Source organism: Bufo bufo, chromosome 2, assembly GCF_905171765.1.
Source record: "Bufo bufo chromosome 2, aBufBuf1.1, whole genome shotgun sequence".
In the NCBI taxonomy this organism is placed as follows: Eukaryota; Metazoa; Chordata; class Amphibia; order Anura; family Bufonidae; genus Bufo; species Bufo bufo.
The window spans coordinates 818,986,618-819,002,778 of NC_053390.1; the positions used below are offsets into that span (position 1 = coordinate 818,986,618).

Below are 16,161 nucleotides of genomic sequence, written 5' to 3' on the forward strand. Positions count from 1 at the left end.
TGGAAGTTGTTTGTTCCTTCTGAATTACGTCACAAGGTATTCGAGGAACATCACTGTAAGGTGCTTGCTGGACACCCTGGGAGCAGATCCACTGTCGATCTCATCTCTCGTAGATTTTGGTGGCCTGGTTTGCGTAAGTGTGTTGAGGACTATGTGTCAGCCTGTAGTATCTGTGCACGTGCTAAGGTGACACATACTCGGCCTTACGGATCTCTTCTTTTGTTACCTATCCCGTCCAGACCTTGGACTCATTTGTCTTCTATTTGGCGGAAAATTCAAAATAACCTGAAAAAGATGGGCAAAAGATATAAATGTGTGGCTGACAGGAGATGTATGAATGTTCCGGACCTGAGAGTGGGTGATTATATGTAACTATCCACAAGAAACATTAAGCTTAAGGTACTTTCTTGGAAGTTGGGCCCAAGATATATTGGTCTATATAAGATCACTGCCATTATTAACCCTGTAGCCTTCCGTCTTGAACTTGCTCAGGCTTTGTATTTCATAAATCATTGTTGAAGAAATGTGTCAAACCTGTTGAGCCGTCCTCCTTACCTCCTGTTCCTGTCATGGTGGGCGGTAATTTTGAATTTCCGATCAACAGGATTGTGGACTCCTGAGTTCACCGTAGATCCATCCAGTAACTCGTTCACTGGAAAGGTTACGGAACAGAGGAGAGGATGTGGGTTCCAGCGGCTGATGTTAATGCTAATCATCTAGTGAAAGCCTTTCACAGAGCGCATCCCGATAAGGTCGGCCCTGGGTGCCCAGAGGTCACCCATAGAATGGGGGGGCACTGTCACAGTCCCTCCCGTGACAGATGTCAGAAGATCAAAGAGACTGGCTACATGTGAAGGGATTTAATAGCCTCTTTGGTTACTTTTGCTTCAGTGTTGTTGTTCATGACCACACCCCTTGTTTCAGGTGTAGCTTAGTGATCATCACAACTCCCCTATATAGTCTGACCTCACCCTTCAGGCTATGTGGTTGATAACTTAATTTGGTTTTGGAAGATTTGGTGTGTTGTCCTCTCTGGAGTTCCTGCTCGTCCATCTCTCTACAGAAGTTGTGTCTTGTTTCTTTGTGGTTGTTTAACCTTCCTGTGTCTGTTGCTACTAGTCCTCAGGGAGATGCTGGTTCCTTCACCTGGGAAGGAATAGGTCATCTGAAGCCCTGCCGATACCTATAGGGCTCTTTAGGGTCTCCAGGTCCTTTGGTTCCTGTGTATGGGCATTCCTACCTTCAGGGTGTGCCCATACGGATAGGAGTCAGGGCAAGGAGTAGGGTTTTATAGGAGGTAACCCTTTCCCTAGCGTTGATCCCTAGTGGCTTTTCCCTTCCCTCCTGTTTTCGGTGTTGTGTTCCCTCCCATACCTCATCTGTGACAGGCACATTCAAGTGGGGTGACGTCCGGGATGCCAATGGTGCTGGGAAAGACGTTGGCTGATTTGGGGAGGGTACAGAATGGCTGCCCAGACCTGTGGAAAGTGAAAGAATGGGTCCGGACAAAGATCTGGCCTCGGCTAGAAGAGCAAGCCCGTCTGACTCCAGAGGGCCAGAAGTTGTTGAGGCAGCGGAATAAAATAATTGTTACCCAGGGCCTCCTGTGTCGGCCAATAAGATGTGCCTGACGCCCCCAGTGCTTCTGAGCCTATCACTCTGCGAAGGTCAACCAGGCCGAATGTTGGTGTGCCCCTACAGAGCTATGCCCAGGATGAGTTTGTATGGGGAGGGTTGCTGACGTTGACAACCTCTAGTGGGGTGGTATGTGAGATGGGGAAACAGCTCGCATTGTCTGAACACTGAGTAAATGAAGTTAAATATATGGACTGACATTCTGCTCTATGGCCACAAGATGCCACTGTTTCCTAAACACAGCTAAAAAACTGCATATTTTTCCATATTCATGAGAGGTGGGAATACACAGAGCCTGGAGAGGAAGAGATAGAGCAGCCATCTTGGGGAGACCTTGAAAAAGGATCCAGGAGCTGTGTTTGAGGACGAACCATGGACATCAAGGTGTTGGAGCACCCTTCGGTGACCAAAGCTGCATCCTAGTGAAGCTGAGTATGTCCAAGGCCCTGATCTTGTCTAGAGGAACGAGGATTGCTTCCATTAGCACTGATGAGAGCTGAGGAGCAACACAACATACACTGCGGTACTGCATGCTTGTTGGAGAAGCATTTGGTCAGTTCAAAGTCACCAGCGGATGCAGAGCAGACCTAGGTCGATAAGACTGATCATGCACGCACCTCACCACATGGTTGGCGCCTAGAATCCTATAGACCAGGACTGTAGTTAGTTAGATAGGATTTCTGTTTGTGTCAGGCCACAAGTGTTGCTGGCTGTTCATTGCAAGGACTTCCCAATTTAAAGGGACATTTCACACTGGAGAGTTGATAAACTTTCCTACAAACTTAAGCCAGGCTGAGGTTTTGCTCAGAAGTAATACTCTAGCACGTGCAACACAACCAGCTATTGGAGGAGGGATACTGTAGAGCATTGTTAGTTTGTAAGCTGTTGTGCTGCACCGAAGGCTAGCCCGTACCACACACCTATACAGTTGTTCTTGATTTTTAGGGTAATAAAAGGTAAGGCGTGGCTGTTTAGTTGTGCCCGCCATTAGGTAAATTACCGCACTTTCCTCCGACATCCATTGGAGGGCGCCGCACTGTGCAGCACAAGGGTCTCAGCCTTCGGGCTGGGTTTATGTGTGTTCCCAGCATTTGTGGTTTTGTTCATTACCACATTTAAGTAAAATACTGTTTTGACAAAAGCTGGTGTTGGAGTTGCTGAGAAGGAGAAGTAAAGAACACTGTACTGTATGGTTGATGGAGGAATGTGTACAGTATGTGTTGGAGGAATGCACTGAGCCCCGGCTCAAAGGCACAGTGTCAGACTCAGAGGTGGCATCAACATCATGCTATTGTGACTGAGAGGATGAGTGAGCAATCCAACCCACAATGTCATCCTCTTTGTCCTCAATAATAATCTGGCACCCATTGGAAGTGAGGGAGAACTGTGGCTTGATGCAACTTCTAATAGGCAGACGAGTTGTGCCTACTATACTGTAAGAGCTGTTTGCACTACTACTGTACAGTCACCCACATACTGAAGTGTGAATGAAAAGGCAAGGATCCTTCATTTTCGACTGTGGAGCTTATTTCAACCATTCCAAATCATAGGTATGGAATACAGATTATTGAAAGGTAGCAAAATTGTGTGGAATTAAACTGGTATATTACAGCAGTAAAATGCCTTAAAGCGAACCTGTCACCATGATTTTGGGCATAGAGCTGAGGACATGGCTTGCTAGATGGCCGCTAGCACATCCGCAATACCCAGTCCCCATAGCTCTGTGTGCTTTTATTGTGTAAAAAAACTGATTTAATACATATGCAAATTAAATATAAAAGAGTCATATCTTACTTGACCAGAGAAGAGTCATATTTTCAAGCTCTGACTCATCTCAGGTTAATTTGCATATGTATAAAATCGGTTTTTATACACAATAAAAGCACACAGAGCTATGGGGACTGGGTATTGCGGATGTGCTAGCGGCCATCTAGCAAGCCATGTCCTCAGCTCTGTACACAAAATCCCAGTGACAGGTTCCCTTTAAACTAAACTGGTATGTCAATACAGTAGTACAATGCATTGAATTACACTGGTATGTTAACGCAGTTTAACTGGTATATCAACACAGTAATACAATATATTGAAGTAAACTGGCAAATTGGCGCCGTTGTACAATGAGTTGCATTAAACCGGTATATTGTCACAGTAGTACAACGCACTGAATTAACCTAGTATAGTAATGCAGTACAATTCCTTGAATGAATTAAGCTGATATATTGATGCAGTAAAATACATTGAATTACACTGCATGTTATACTCAATTATATGCCTACAATTAAACTGGTATTTTCGTGCAGTATAAAAAATTTAACTAAAGGGGCTTTTCGAGACTTATATACTGACTAGTTTTGAGTGAAGCAAAGCATTTGAAGCTGGTCTGAAGTTTGCCACGGTTTAATACATTTCCCTATACATGTGTGCAGTGGAACGATATTGATAATAGTGAATGCCTTCTGTTAGCTGTTGCGTTACAAAGCATCGGTATTAGACAGGTAAATATTTGCCCTCTTCATGTATGCAGTGGAACTACCGTAAATTGATTATAGCAAATGCCTTTTTTTTAGCTTTTGATGAAACATGAAAAGTCACAGGAGGCAGCTAGAGATGAGTGAATCGAAGCTGACAAAGTGGAATTCATTACAAATTTCAGAAAAAATTCGATTCACACCAAATGCGAATTTCCTCGCGCTTCGTGGCAACGAATCACATTTTTCCTTAAATGTCTGCTGCACGTGTGAGGACATGGAGGAAGGAACTCTGGTAACGTGGGATCACCCATAATGCCATGCATGTATGCAGCCAATCAGCAGCCAGCCATCCCTGTGATGTCACAGCCCTATAAATTGCGCAGCCATCTTAGATTCTGCCATTCACCAGTGTACTGGATACAGGGAGAGACGTGTGAAGGCGATAGGGACAGTGTTAAAAAAAACTATTTCATTGTTCAGAAAAAGCAGTTTACCAGTGCAGGGAAAGATGTAGGGAAAGGATAGGGAGGAATCATTCCACAGCTTTTATGTTGAACAGGGTTCTGTAGGGGAGGTTACAGCCTGGGTAATAGGAACAATCCTATTACACCTTGCTGCACTGACTGCGGATCCAAATTGTCATTATACAGCTCTGTAATTCCAGCAAACCGTTCTTATTAGGGTGCAAGTGCTGTGTGATACAGCCATTAACAGGGTTTATTACAAGGACATATTTCTACATCTTATTTGCCCTTATGCCGAGCAGTTATATGTTCGAAAGCATTTTTTGGCTTTTATTAGTGGGAGGAAAAGGGCTTATTGGCTGTTGAGTGGTGAAGTGATAAAATTACAGCCCTTTTTGTCATGTATTAGTGGCAAAAGTAAAATATATTTGGTGGTCAGCATTGGTTATAAAGCCATTTTTGGTGTGTATTAGTGGCAAAACCAAAATATATTTACCATATATCTTTTAACCCCTTCCTGACACATGACATACTATTACGTCATGGAAGTCAGTGACTACCCGCATTTTGAGGTAATAGTACATCATGGTGATTGAGCGGGCATCTGAGCGAACCGCCCGATCACTGCAGGTGCCTGGCAGTCACTGATAGACGTGCCCCTGGTGTATCCACCGGCATCGCTGTAAAAGCCGATGCCGGTTAACCCCTTCTATGCCGCAGTCCACGGTGACCGCGACATTGAAGGGGTTTGCTATGGGTGAGGGAGCCCATCAGGCAGCCCGATGCAGCGCAGAATCTGCCCAATGCCTTGCATCGCAATGGGACCCAGTGAATCGGCAAACACCAGTGAATATAGGGAAAGGCAAACAATAGCGCTCCTCCAATCATGGGAGTTTCTACTGTAAGTTGCATCTTGGGGGCTTCAAATGGGACATGGCATCAAGAAACCAGTCCAGCAAAATCTGCCTTCCAAAAACCATATGGCGTTCCTTTTGTGCCCTGCCATGCATCCATACAGTAGTTTACGACCCCATCTCTACCTCACAGGGTTTTTTTGCCTTCCTCTGGATCAACTTGCAGGATAACAGGCCGAACTGGATGGACAAATGTCTTTTTTCGGCCTTATGTACTATGTTACTATCTATAAACCGCAGAATCAGGGTAATAAATATTGAGTTTAGTTTGGCTGTTAACCCTCGATGAGCTAACCTAAAGGGTTAACAAAGTTTGTAAAGTCAGTTTTGAGTAACTTAAGGGGTGTAGTTTCTACAATGGGGTCATTTATGGGGTGTTTCCACTATGTAAGCCCCACCAAGTGACTTTAGAACGGAACTGGTCCTTAAAAAATTGTTTTTTGAAATGTTCTTAAAATGTTTTAGAATTGCTTCTAAAATTCTAAGCCTGCTAACGTCCTAAAAAAATAAAATCACCTTTACAAAATGATGCCAACATGAAGTAGACATATGGGGAATGTCAAGTAATAAATATTTTATGAAGTATCACTTTCTGTTTTAAAAGCAGAGAAATAAAATTTTTGGAAAATTGCGTATTTTTAAAAATGTTTGATAACATAGTATATAAGGCCAAAAAAAGACATTTGTCCATCCAGTTCGGCCTGTTATCCTGCAAGTTGATCCAGAGGAAGGCAAAAAAAAAACTGTGAGGTAGAAGCCAATTTTCCCCACTTTAGGGGAATAAAAAATTACTTCCCGACTCCAATCAGGCAATCAGAATATCTCCCTGGATCAACGACCCCTCTCTAGTAGCTATAGCCTGTAATATTATTACGCTCCAGAGATACATCCAGGCCCCTCTTGAATTCCTTTATTGTACTCACCATCACCATCTCCTCAGGCAGAGAGTTCCATAGTCTCACTGCTCTTACCGTAAATAATCCTTTTCTATGTTTGTGTACAAACCTTCTTTCCTCCAGACGCAGAGGATGTCCCCTCGTCACAGTCACAGTCCTGGGGATAAATAGCTGATGGGATAGATCTCTGTACTGACCCCTGATATATTTATACATATTAATTAGATCTCCCCTCAGTCGTCTTTTTTCTAACGTGAATAACCCTAATTTTGATAATCTTTCAGGGTACTGTAGTTGCCCCATTCCAGTTATTACTTTAGTTGCCTTCCTCTGAACCCTCTCCAGCTCTGCTATGTCTGTCTTGTTTACAGGAGCCCAGAACTGTACACAGTACTCCATGTGTGGTCTGACTAGTGATTTGTAAAGTGGAAGGACTATGTTCTCCTCACAGGCATCTATGCCTCTTTTGATGCAACCCATTATCTTATCGTGCTTGGCAGCAGCTGCCTGACACTGGTTTTTACTGCTTAGTTTTCTGTTTATTAAAATTCCTAGGTACTTGTCCATGTCAGTGTTACCGAGTGTTTTACCATTTAGTATGTACGGGTGACTTGCGTTATTCCTTCCCATGTGCATAACTTTACATTTGTCAGTGTTAAACCTCATCTGCCACTTCTCTGCCCAAGCCTCTAATCTATCCAGATCCATCTGTAGCTGTATATTGTCCTCTGTAGTGTATATACAGTATACTGTCCTCTGTAGTATATATACACAGTATACTGCCCTCTGTAGTATATATACAGTATACTGTCCTCTGTAGTAGTATACTGTCCTCTTCAGTGTTAATTACTTTACACAGTTTAGTGTAATCTGCAAAAATTTATATTTTACTGTGTAAGCCTTCTACAAGATCATTAATAAATATATTGAAGAGAATAGGGCCAAATACTGATTCCTGAGGTAATCCACTAGTGACAGTGACCCAATCTGAGTGTGTACCGTTAATAACCACCCTCTGTTTTCTATCATTGAGCCAGTTACTTACCCACATACAGACGTTTTCTCCCAGTCCGAGCATTCTCATTTTATATACTAACCTTTTATGTGGTACAGTGTCAAATGCTTTGGAGAAGTCCAGATATACGACATCCATTGATTTTTACCACTGTCAAGTCTAGAACTTACCTCCTCATAGAAACTGATTAAATTAGCTTGACATGACCTATCCCTCATGAAGCCATGCTGATATGATGTTATTTGCTTGTTTTCATTGAGATCCTCCAAGATAGCATCTGTTAGAAAACCTTCAAACATTTTACCCACAACAGATGTTAAACTTACCGGCCTATAGTTTCCGGGGTATGTTTTTGCACCATTTTTGAATATTGGCACCACATTAGCTATGCGCCAATCCTGTGGGGCACTCCCTGTCAGTATATAGTCTATAAATATCAGAAATAAGGGTCTTGCTATGACATTACTTAATTCCCTTAGGATACGGGGGTGTATGCCATCCGGTCCTGGTGATTTGTCTATTTTAATCTTTTTAAGTCGCTGTTGTACTTCTTCCTGGGTCAGACAGGACACTTTTAATGGGGAATTTACTTTTACATTCAGCATTTCATCTGACAGTTTATTTTCCTCAGTGAATACAGTGGAGAAAAAAATATTTAATAGCTTTGCTTTCTCCTCGTCGCTCTCTGCAACTTCCCCCTCATTGCTCTGTAGGGCGCCAACACCTTCAGATTTATACTTTTTAACATTTATATAATTGAAATACATTTTAGGGTTAGTTTTACTCTCTTTGGCAATTAATCTCTTGGTTTTTCCTTATAGTTTTTCAGTGCTTCCGTGCTACCCTCGTGTTTCAGTGATTTAAATGCTTTCTTTTTGTCATTTATTGCTTTCTTTACGGTTCTACTTATCCACATTGGCTTCTTCTTGTTCCTTTGACCCTTTATTCCTATAAGGTATGTACGTCTGACAATTAGATTTCAGGATGCTTTTAAAAATATGCCATATTGTGGCGGTATCTTTATTTTTGAGGACTTTGTCCCAGTTAGTTAGGCCTATGGCCTCTCTTAGTTGGCTAAATTTAGCTTTTATGAAGTTCTGTATTTTTGTTCCTCCCTGTAGAAACGCTCGTTTGAAGGATAATTGGAAGGTTTTTACTTTATGGTCACTATTTCCCAGGTGTCCCCCGACCTGCACATCTGTTGTTCTGTCAGGTCCATTGGTTAATACTAAGTCCGGTATGGCCGTCCCTCTAGTCGGGATCCTGAACCAGCTGGGTAAGGTAATGCCAAGAGCCTGTTTTCTTTTATGAGATGTACAGCTTTCAGTTTCCCAGTCTATATCTGGGTAGTTGAAGTCCCACATAATAGCCAGCTCATTATGATTTGCTGCCTCGTCTATCTCGTTTAGTAGTAGATTTTCTGTGGACTCTGGTATATTAGTTGGTTTATAATAAACTCTAGTGATGATCGAATATGCCCATATTCGAATTCGCGATATTTCGCGAATATTTCGTAAAATATTCGCGATATATTCGCAAATTCGAATATTCGTATTCGTCATCATTTAATTGCGCAAGATCATTGTTACTGGCAGGCAAAGGCAGTATTCGTACAAAATCGATTACATCATATTTACCTAGTGCAATAAAATATACCATCTACATGTTATCTGCTTTTCAATCTTTATTTACCATGTATTAAATAATCGCTAATATTGCGCATGCGCATTGCGATCAATATTAATTAGAATAACGCGACCGGCGGACATGACGTCTTTGTATGCGACGCGACGCGCAGTTGGCTGGCAGAGTTGCAGACAGTAAGAAGATGGTGCGCCGCACATTTAGCGATCGAGAGGAAAAACTGCTTATAACTGTAAGTATCAACTTTTAGTCTTGTTCTTAATGTGAATGCATATTAAAACCTTTTATAGGCGCGTATGCGAAATTATGCAAATTTTTTTTTTTTTATGTCTTGATTTTTCTGGTGATTTTTTTTTTTTGTGGCTTGGATTTTATGTATATAAAGCTGACAAGTAATTAATTACATGCATACTGTACATCCATCCACACAATAAACACCACACATATAGTTCGAAACACTATATACCACTTAACCACTTCAGCCCCCCTAGCTTAATCCCCCTTTATGACCAGACCACTTTTTAGAATTCCGCACTACGCTACTTTCACCGTTTATTGCTCCGTCATACAAATTACCACCCAAATGAATTTTACCCCCTTTTCTTCTCACTAATACAGCTTTCATTTGGTGGTGATCAATGTGGATGAAAAAATCTCTAAAAAATGTGCAAAAAAAAAAAAAAAAGAGGGGAAAGCTGTAAAACTGCGATCGCTAAGGGACCCTTAGGCCTCATTCACACGTCCGCAATTATGTTCCGCAAAATTTTGCGGAACGGAATTGTGGATACATTCAATTCCATGGGGACAGGCTTTGTCCTGCTCAGATCCGGAATTGCGGATCCGCATTTCCGTATCCGCAAAAATGTAGAACATGTCCTATACTTGTCCGCAATTGCGGACAAGAAAAGGCATTTTCTATATAGTTCTGGCAATGTGCGGATCCGCAAAATGCGGAAAGCACATTGCCGGTGTCCGTGTTTTGCGGATCCACATATCCACAGATCCGCAAAACACATACGTTCGTCTGAGTGAGCCTAAAGGGGGGTGATCAGTGACAAGGGGGGGTGACGGGGTGATCAGGGGGGTGACATGGGTGATCAGGGGTTAATCAGTGAGAGAGGGGGTGGGGGGGGCTCTTGTGTGGTGATTGGTGCAGATACTTTCATTTTCCTCCGGTGGTCCCAAGCAAAAGGGACCACCAGAGGAGGGTGTAGGAGCCATATCAGACGCTGTTCACAGAACAGCGTCTGATATGCGTTTTTTTTAACAATCTGCAGCCTGCCAGCGACCGATCATTGCTAGCAGGCTGCAGATTAATTTCTCCTGCGGCGATTACAGCTGCGCACCGCGCAGGCGGCCCGGCGCGTCTTCTCGCCTCTAGCGAGAGGACGCGCCGGCGCTTCCAGGAGGAAAAAACCTCCCGCCGGCAGGACGCGATTATGCGTCCGCCGGTCGGGAGGCGGTTAACCGCAAACACGGGTAATCTATAGATCCGAGTTTATATTGTCTGTCTGTCAAAATCTTTTTCGGCAGATCGCCAGTATTTGCTGGTTCATTTAGCATTACCCAGGGTGCACCACGGGGAGGCGAACCAGCTGTACACCCCATAAAGTACCATCACTTAATAGACGGGTACTATATTCTAGGCACTATATAACGCACCAATACTGGGCATGAAGCTCCTGTTCCACCACATCCCAAAGATACTCTATTGGGTTGAGATCTGGTGACTTTGGGGACCATTTTAGTTCAGTGAACTCATTGTCATGTTCAAGAAACCAATTTGAAATGATTAGAGATTTGTGACATGGTGCATTATCCTGCTGGAAGTAGCCATCAGAGGATGGGTACATGGTGGTCATGAAGGGATGGACATGGTCATAAACAATGCTCAGGTAGCCCGTGGCATTTAAACGATGCCCAATTGGCACTAAGGGGCCTAAAGTGTGCCCAGAAAACCTCCCCCACACCATTACACCACCACCAGCCTGCACAGTGGTAACAAGGCATGATGGAGACATGTTCTCATTCTGTTTACGCCAAATTCGGACTCTACCATTTGAATGTCTCCTAATCATCAGATCAGGCAACATTTTTTCTAGTCTTCAACAGTCCAGTATTGGTGACCTCATGCAAATTGTAGCCTCTTTTTCCTATTAGTAGTGGTGATGAGTGGTACCCGGTGGGGTCTTCTGCTGTTGTAGTCCATCCGCCTCAAGGTTGTGCGTGTTGTGGCTTCACAAATGCTTTGCTGCATACCTCGGCTGTAACGAGTGGTTATTTCAGACAACGTTGCTCTTCTATCAGCTTGAATCAGTCGGCCCATTCTCCTCTGACCTCTAGCATCCACAAGGCATTTTCGCCCACAGGATGGCCGCATACTGGATGTTTTTCCCTTTTCACACCATTCTTTGTAAACCCTAGAAATGGTTGTGCGTGAAAATCCCAGTAACTGAGCAGATTGTGAAATACTCAGACCGGCCCGTCTGGCACCAACAACCATGCCACGCTCAAAATTGCTTAAATCACCTTTCTTTCCCATTCTGACATTCAGTTTGGAGTTCAGGAGATTGTCTTGACCAGGACCACCCCCCTAAATGCATTGAAGCAACTGCCATGTGATTGGTGACTAGATAATTGCATTAATGAGAAATAGAACAGGTGTTCCTAACAATTCTTTAGGTGAGTGTATATTATATGCTTGTATCTTTTATCTTGCAGAGAATGGTAAAGAAGGGGTATGACCGTACCAGGCGGCATGACTCAAAAAAAGAAATAGTTCGCAGCATACAACAAATGCTGAGAGAAAAATTCGCCCGCGAGCACTCTGAAAGTGCAATAGTAAAGAGGTGGTCGGACCTAAAAAGGCGAGACCCAGAATTCGTCAGAGAAATATCTGAAAGAGTCTGCCCCGGTAAGATGCTTACTGTAACATTACACAATGTGGATGAGAAATAATGTAATGTACAGTGATGTCTAGAATTATTCATACCCTTGTCTTATTATCACATAAAGTTACGTTTAATCCAAAATACAGCTATCATATATACAAAGACGTTATTCACACTAAAATTAATTATAAGCGATGTACAAAAGGCATTATTGTGGTCCCCCTTTCCATACCAAGGAGAGAAATTCCTGTTTAATTGCAAAAAAAAAAAAAAATCTTGGTATCAACATAGGAAATAACATTAAAGTAATAGCAACATATATACAAAGAACAACTTCACATTAAACTGAAAAATTATAAATTAAACTATACCATACGCTAAGCTATAGATGAAATATAGAATGTATTTTAAGTATTATTTTTTGAAACTATTTACAAGTAATACTGGAAACCCTACCCTTACTATAAAACTAGCTAAAAGACGTTCTACTACCCTAATAATAAACGATGTACCAAAGGCATTATTTAAAAAATATATATATATATATTTCCTTGTGTACTGTTTTTTTTTGAGTAAACGTAACTAATTTCACATAAAATTATGTTATTGTATGGTCTCTGATTATTATGCTTATTGATCAGGTTTCCACCATTAATTGTCTCTTGTCAAAGTTCTAAATTTTGGTGAAGACCAAGTCCGCCCCTGAATTTTGTCCTTGTAGTTGTTAATATGTCAAAGGATAGACCTTTCTATCCCCCTTTCCATACCAAGGAGATAATTTCCCTGTTAATTGCAATAAAAAAGCTTCTGGGTATCGACATAGGGATTCCCTGTCAAAAAATACATAACTCCAGGGAGGCTGATAATTTTAACAAGGTTAACATGGCTAACCCAAGAGACATAGATGTCTCTCCAATCATCAACATTTGACTTAATATTAAAGGACTTTAATAAAAAAAAATTAAAAATCAACCGCATAAGATACAGATTAATGGTTAAATTGTTTAGTTATATTCGTTGATTTTCCTGTCTAAATCATTAACAATGTGTAATTACAGGCCAGCCTGTTCCAACAGTGCGCTCAACACCTGCGCACCGGGATATCCACGTGGTGGAGGTCTCTGAGGAGGAGGAAGAGGAGGCAGGCCCCCCCACCGCGATGGAGACGAGCGACACTGCTCCCCCAGATGTCGCCGAACATGTGGAGGTGGAGGTGGAGGAGGAAGGCGGTCCCTCTCAACCCCACACCTCACCGGCTGCCGCAATACCTCCGGCCGAGGTGACCGAGGAGGAGGAGGAGCAAGAGGTGGCCGCACAGTCAGAGGAGGAGGAGGAGCTTGTGACCACCCCACAGCAGGAGGGTAAATATCTACAAAAATCTTTATAAAAATAACTAACAAACCTAATTCAACTTAATTATACTATCAAAGGTAGTTTTGTAATCTTGGTTAGAATTTTTAAAGTAAAAAGTAAGGGTGGGGTTTGAGCAAGGAATGATGGGTGAATGATAAGGGACAGAGCGGCTAGTTTTAACTGGTCTCCCTGTGTCCCTGAGCCAACACCCTGCTGGGTAATGAATGGCAAAGGAAAACAGGGTAGGGAAAAAGGAACAGAAAACCAATACATATTACAGTACACATTTAAACAAATAAAAAAAAGCCTTGATGGCGGTCAGGACACACAAAATGGAATTAAAGTGTAGCCAGAGTCCAGGTACACACACTAAACAGTCAATAATATTAATGTAATAGCAACATATATACAAACAACAACTTAACAGTAAACTGAAAAATTATAAGGTAAACTCTACTAAACTCTAAACAATTCATGAAATATATAAATTTTTAAACTATTGTTTTATCAACTATTTACAAGTAATACTGGAAACGCTAGCCATATTACAAAACTATATGTTAACATACGTACAAAGACTTCATTCACAATAAGCCTAAATAAAATTATTTTAACACTAATCTAGTCTCAAAAATCTTCAAAATATATAATTCTATTGAACACTATATAAAAATCTATTTACAAGTTAAAATGGAAACACTAGCCATACCATATAACTAAATGCTATCTTACATACCTAGACTATATTAACACTAACCCTAGTAATCATTTAAACGCTAATAAACAAAATAAATTAATATAAATTATTTAATTTTTTAACATAAAGTATACTTAAAATATTTACAATTAACAAAAAAGGAAATACTAGCCATACTACAAAAATAATTGATATAATATATACAAATACACTGTTCACACTAACCGTAATCACTAATTTAACCGAATAAAAGTATAACCTAATAAAAATATATATATATATATAATCTTTTGGAATAAATCATATTTCATACATTTAAACAGTTAACTATTAACACTAACAATACTACAAAACTGAATTCCATCAATGCCTACAACTGTGACTGATTATCTCTATTTTTATCTTTCACCATAGGGATAAATAATCTAATTAAAAAAATAAAAGGGGTCATAAAAGACCAAAAAAAAAAAAGCGAGGCTTTCCGCCTCCAAATGCAAGAATTGGAGAAGAGGCACCGGCTCCTGGAGAGGCAGAACCAGCGGGATCTGCGCGAGGTCCTGGACCAATTGGAACAATTAAAGAAGCACCGTTAGCTTCTTTGTTTTATTCATTTTATATGTTGGGGCTGGGAGGGGATTGTTATTTTGTTTTATATATATATATTTTTAATTAAAAAACAAAAAAAAAAATCAGATAGAGCATAGTCTGATTAAAATATTTTTTTGATTCCAAATTCAAAGTTTCTGTTCTTTTGTTAAAGTATGTACTATATAACTTTGAATTAAGCAAGATTTAGTCCAGTTTGTGAATTATGCAGAGTCCAGTCAGAAAGTGTAATGTCATATATATATTAACAGTGCAGTATAATGCCTACACATAACTTAATCAGGACATTGAAGCTAATCAATTTTATTAGGTATACTTAAAGCAATACAAATTACCTAAATTTAATCCAAAAAAACAAAATGTAAGATAACGGTGTCGTGTAAGGCCCACACAGATAAATACACTAGTTGAGGACAGCAGCAGTGTAAAATAACGGTGTAGTGTGAGGCCTCACGGATTACATACACTAGTGGAGGACAGCAGCATTGTAAGATAACGGTGTAGTGTGAGGCCTCACGGATTACATACACTAGTTGAGGACAGCAGCAGTGTAAGATAACGGTGTAGTGTGAGGCCTCACGGATTACATACACTAGTGGAGGACAGCAGCAGTGTAAGATAACGGTGTAGTGTGAGGCCTCACGGATTACATACACTAGTGGAGGACAGCAGCAGTGTAAGATAATGTTTTAGTGTAAGGCCTCACGGATTACATACACTAGTTGAGGACAGCAGCAGTGTAAGATAATGTTTTAGTGTAAGGCCTCACGGATTACATACACTAGTTGAGGACAGCAGCAGTGTAAGATAACGTTTTAGTGTAAGGCCTCACGGATTACATACACTAGTTGAGGACAGCAGCAGTGAAAGATAACGGTGTAGTGTGAGGCCTCACGGATTACATACACTAGTTGAGGACAGCAGCAGTGTAAGATAACGGTGTAGTGTGAGGCCTCACGGATTACATACACTAGTGGAGGACAGCAGCAGTGTAAGATAACAGTGTAGTGTGAGGCCTCACGGATTACATACACTAGTTGAGGACAGCAGCAGTGTAAAATAACGTTTTAGTGTAAGGCCTCACGGATTACATACACTAGTGGAGGACAGCAGCAGTGTAAGATAACGTTTTAGTGTAAGGCCTCACGGATTACATACACTAGTTGAGGACAGCAGCAGTGAAAGATAACGGTGTAGTGTGAGGCCTCACGGATTACATACACTAGTTGAGGACAGCAGCAGTGTAAGATAACGGTGTAGTGTGAGGCCTCACGGATTACATACACTAGTGGAGGACAGCAGCAGTGTAAGATAACGGTGTAGTGTGAGGCCTCACGGATTACATACACTAGTTGATGACAGCAGCAGTGTAAAATAACGTTTTAGTGTAAGGCCTCACGGATTACATACACTAGTGGAGGACAGCAGCAGTGTAAGATAACGTTTTAGTGTAAGGCCTCAGGGATTACATACACTAGTTGAGGACAGAAGCAGTGTAAGATAACGGTGTAGTGTGAGGCCTCACGGATTACATACACTAGTTGATGACAGCAGCAGTGTAAGATAACGTTTTAG

At 41.3% G+C, this 16,161-nt stretch overlaps 1 protein-coding gene across 1 annotated transcript; it reads left to right on the forward strand.

Annotated features, from left to right (window-relative positions):
- Positions 1 to 11,697: 11,697 nt before the first annotated feature.
- Positions 11,698 to 14,609, forward strand: LOC120991844 (neuromodulin-like). Its single transcript, XM_040420595.1, has 3 exons — positions 11,698 to 11,953; positions 12,989 to 13,291; positions 14,395 to 14,609. The coding sequence occupies exons 1-3, from the start codon at positions 11,737 to 11,739 to the stop codon at positions 14,571 to 14,573; spliced, it is 699 nt and encodes a 232-aa protein (XP_040276529.1). The 5' UTR covers positions 11,698 to 11,736; the 3' UTR covers positions 14,574 to 14,609.
- Positions 14,610 to 16,161: the final 1,552 nt, after the last annotated feature.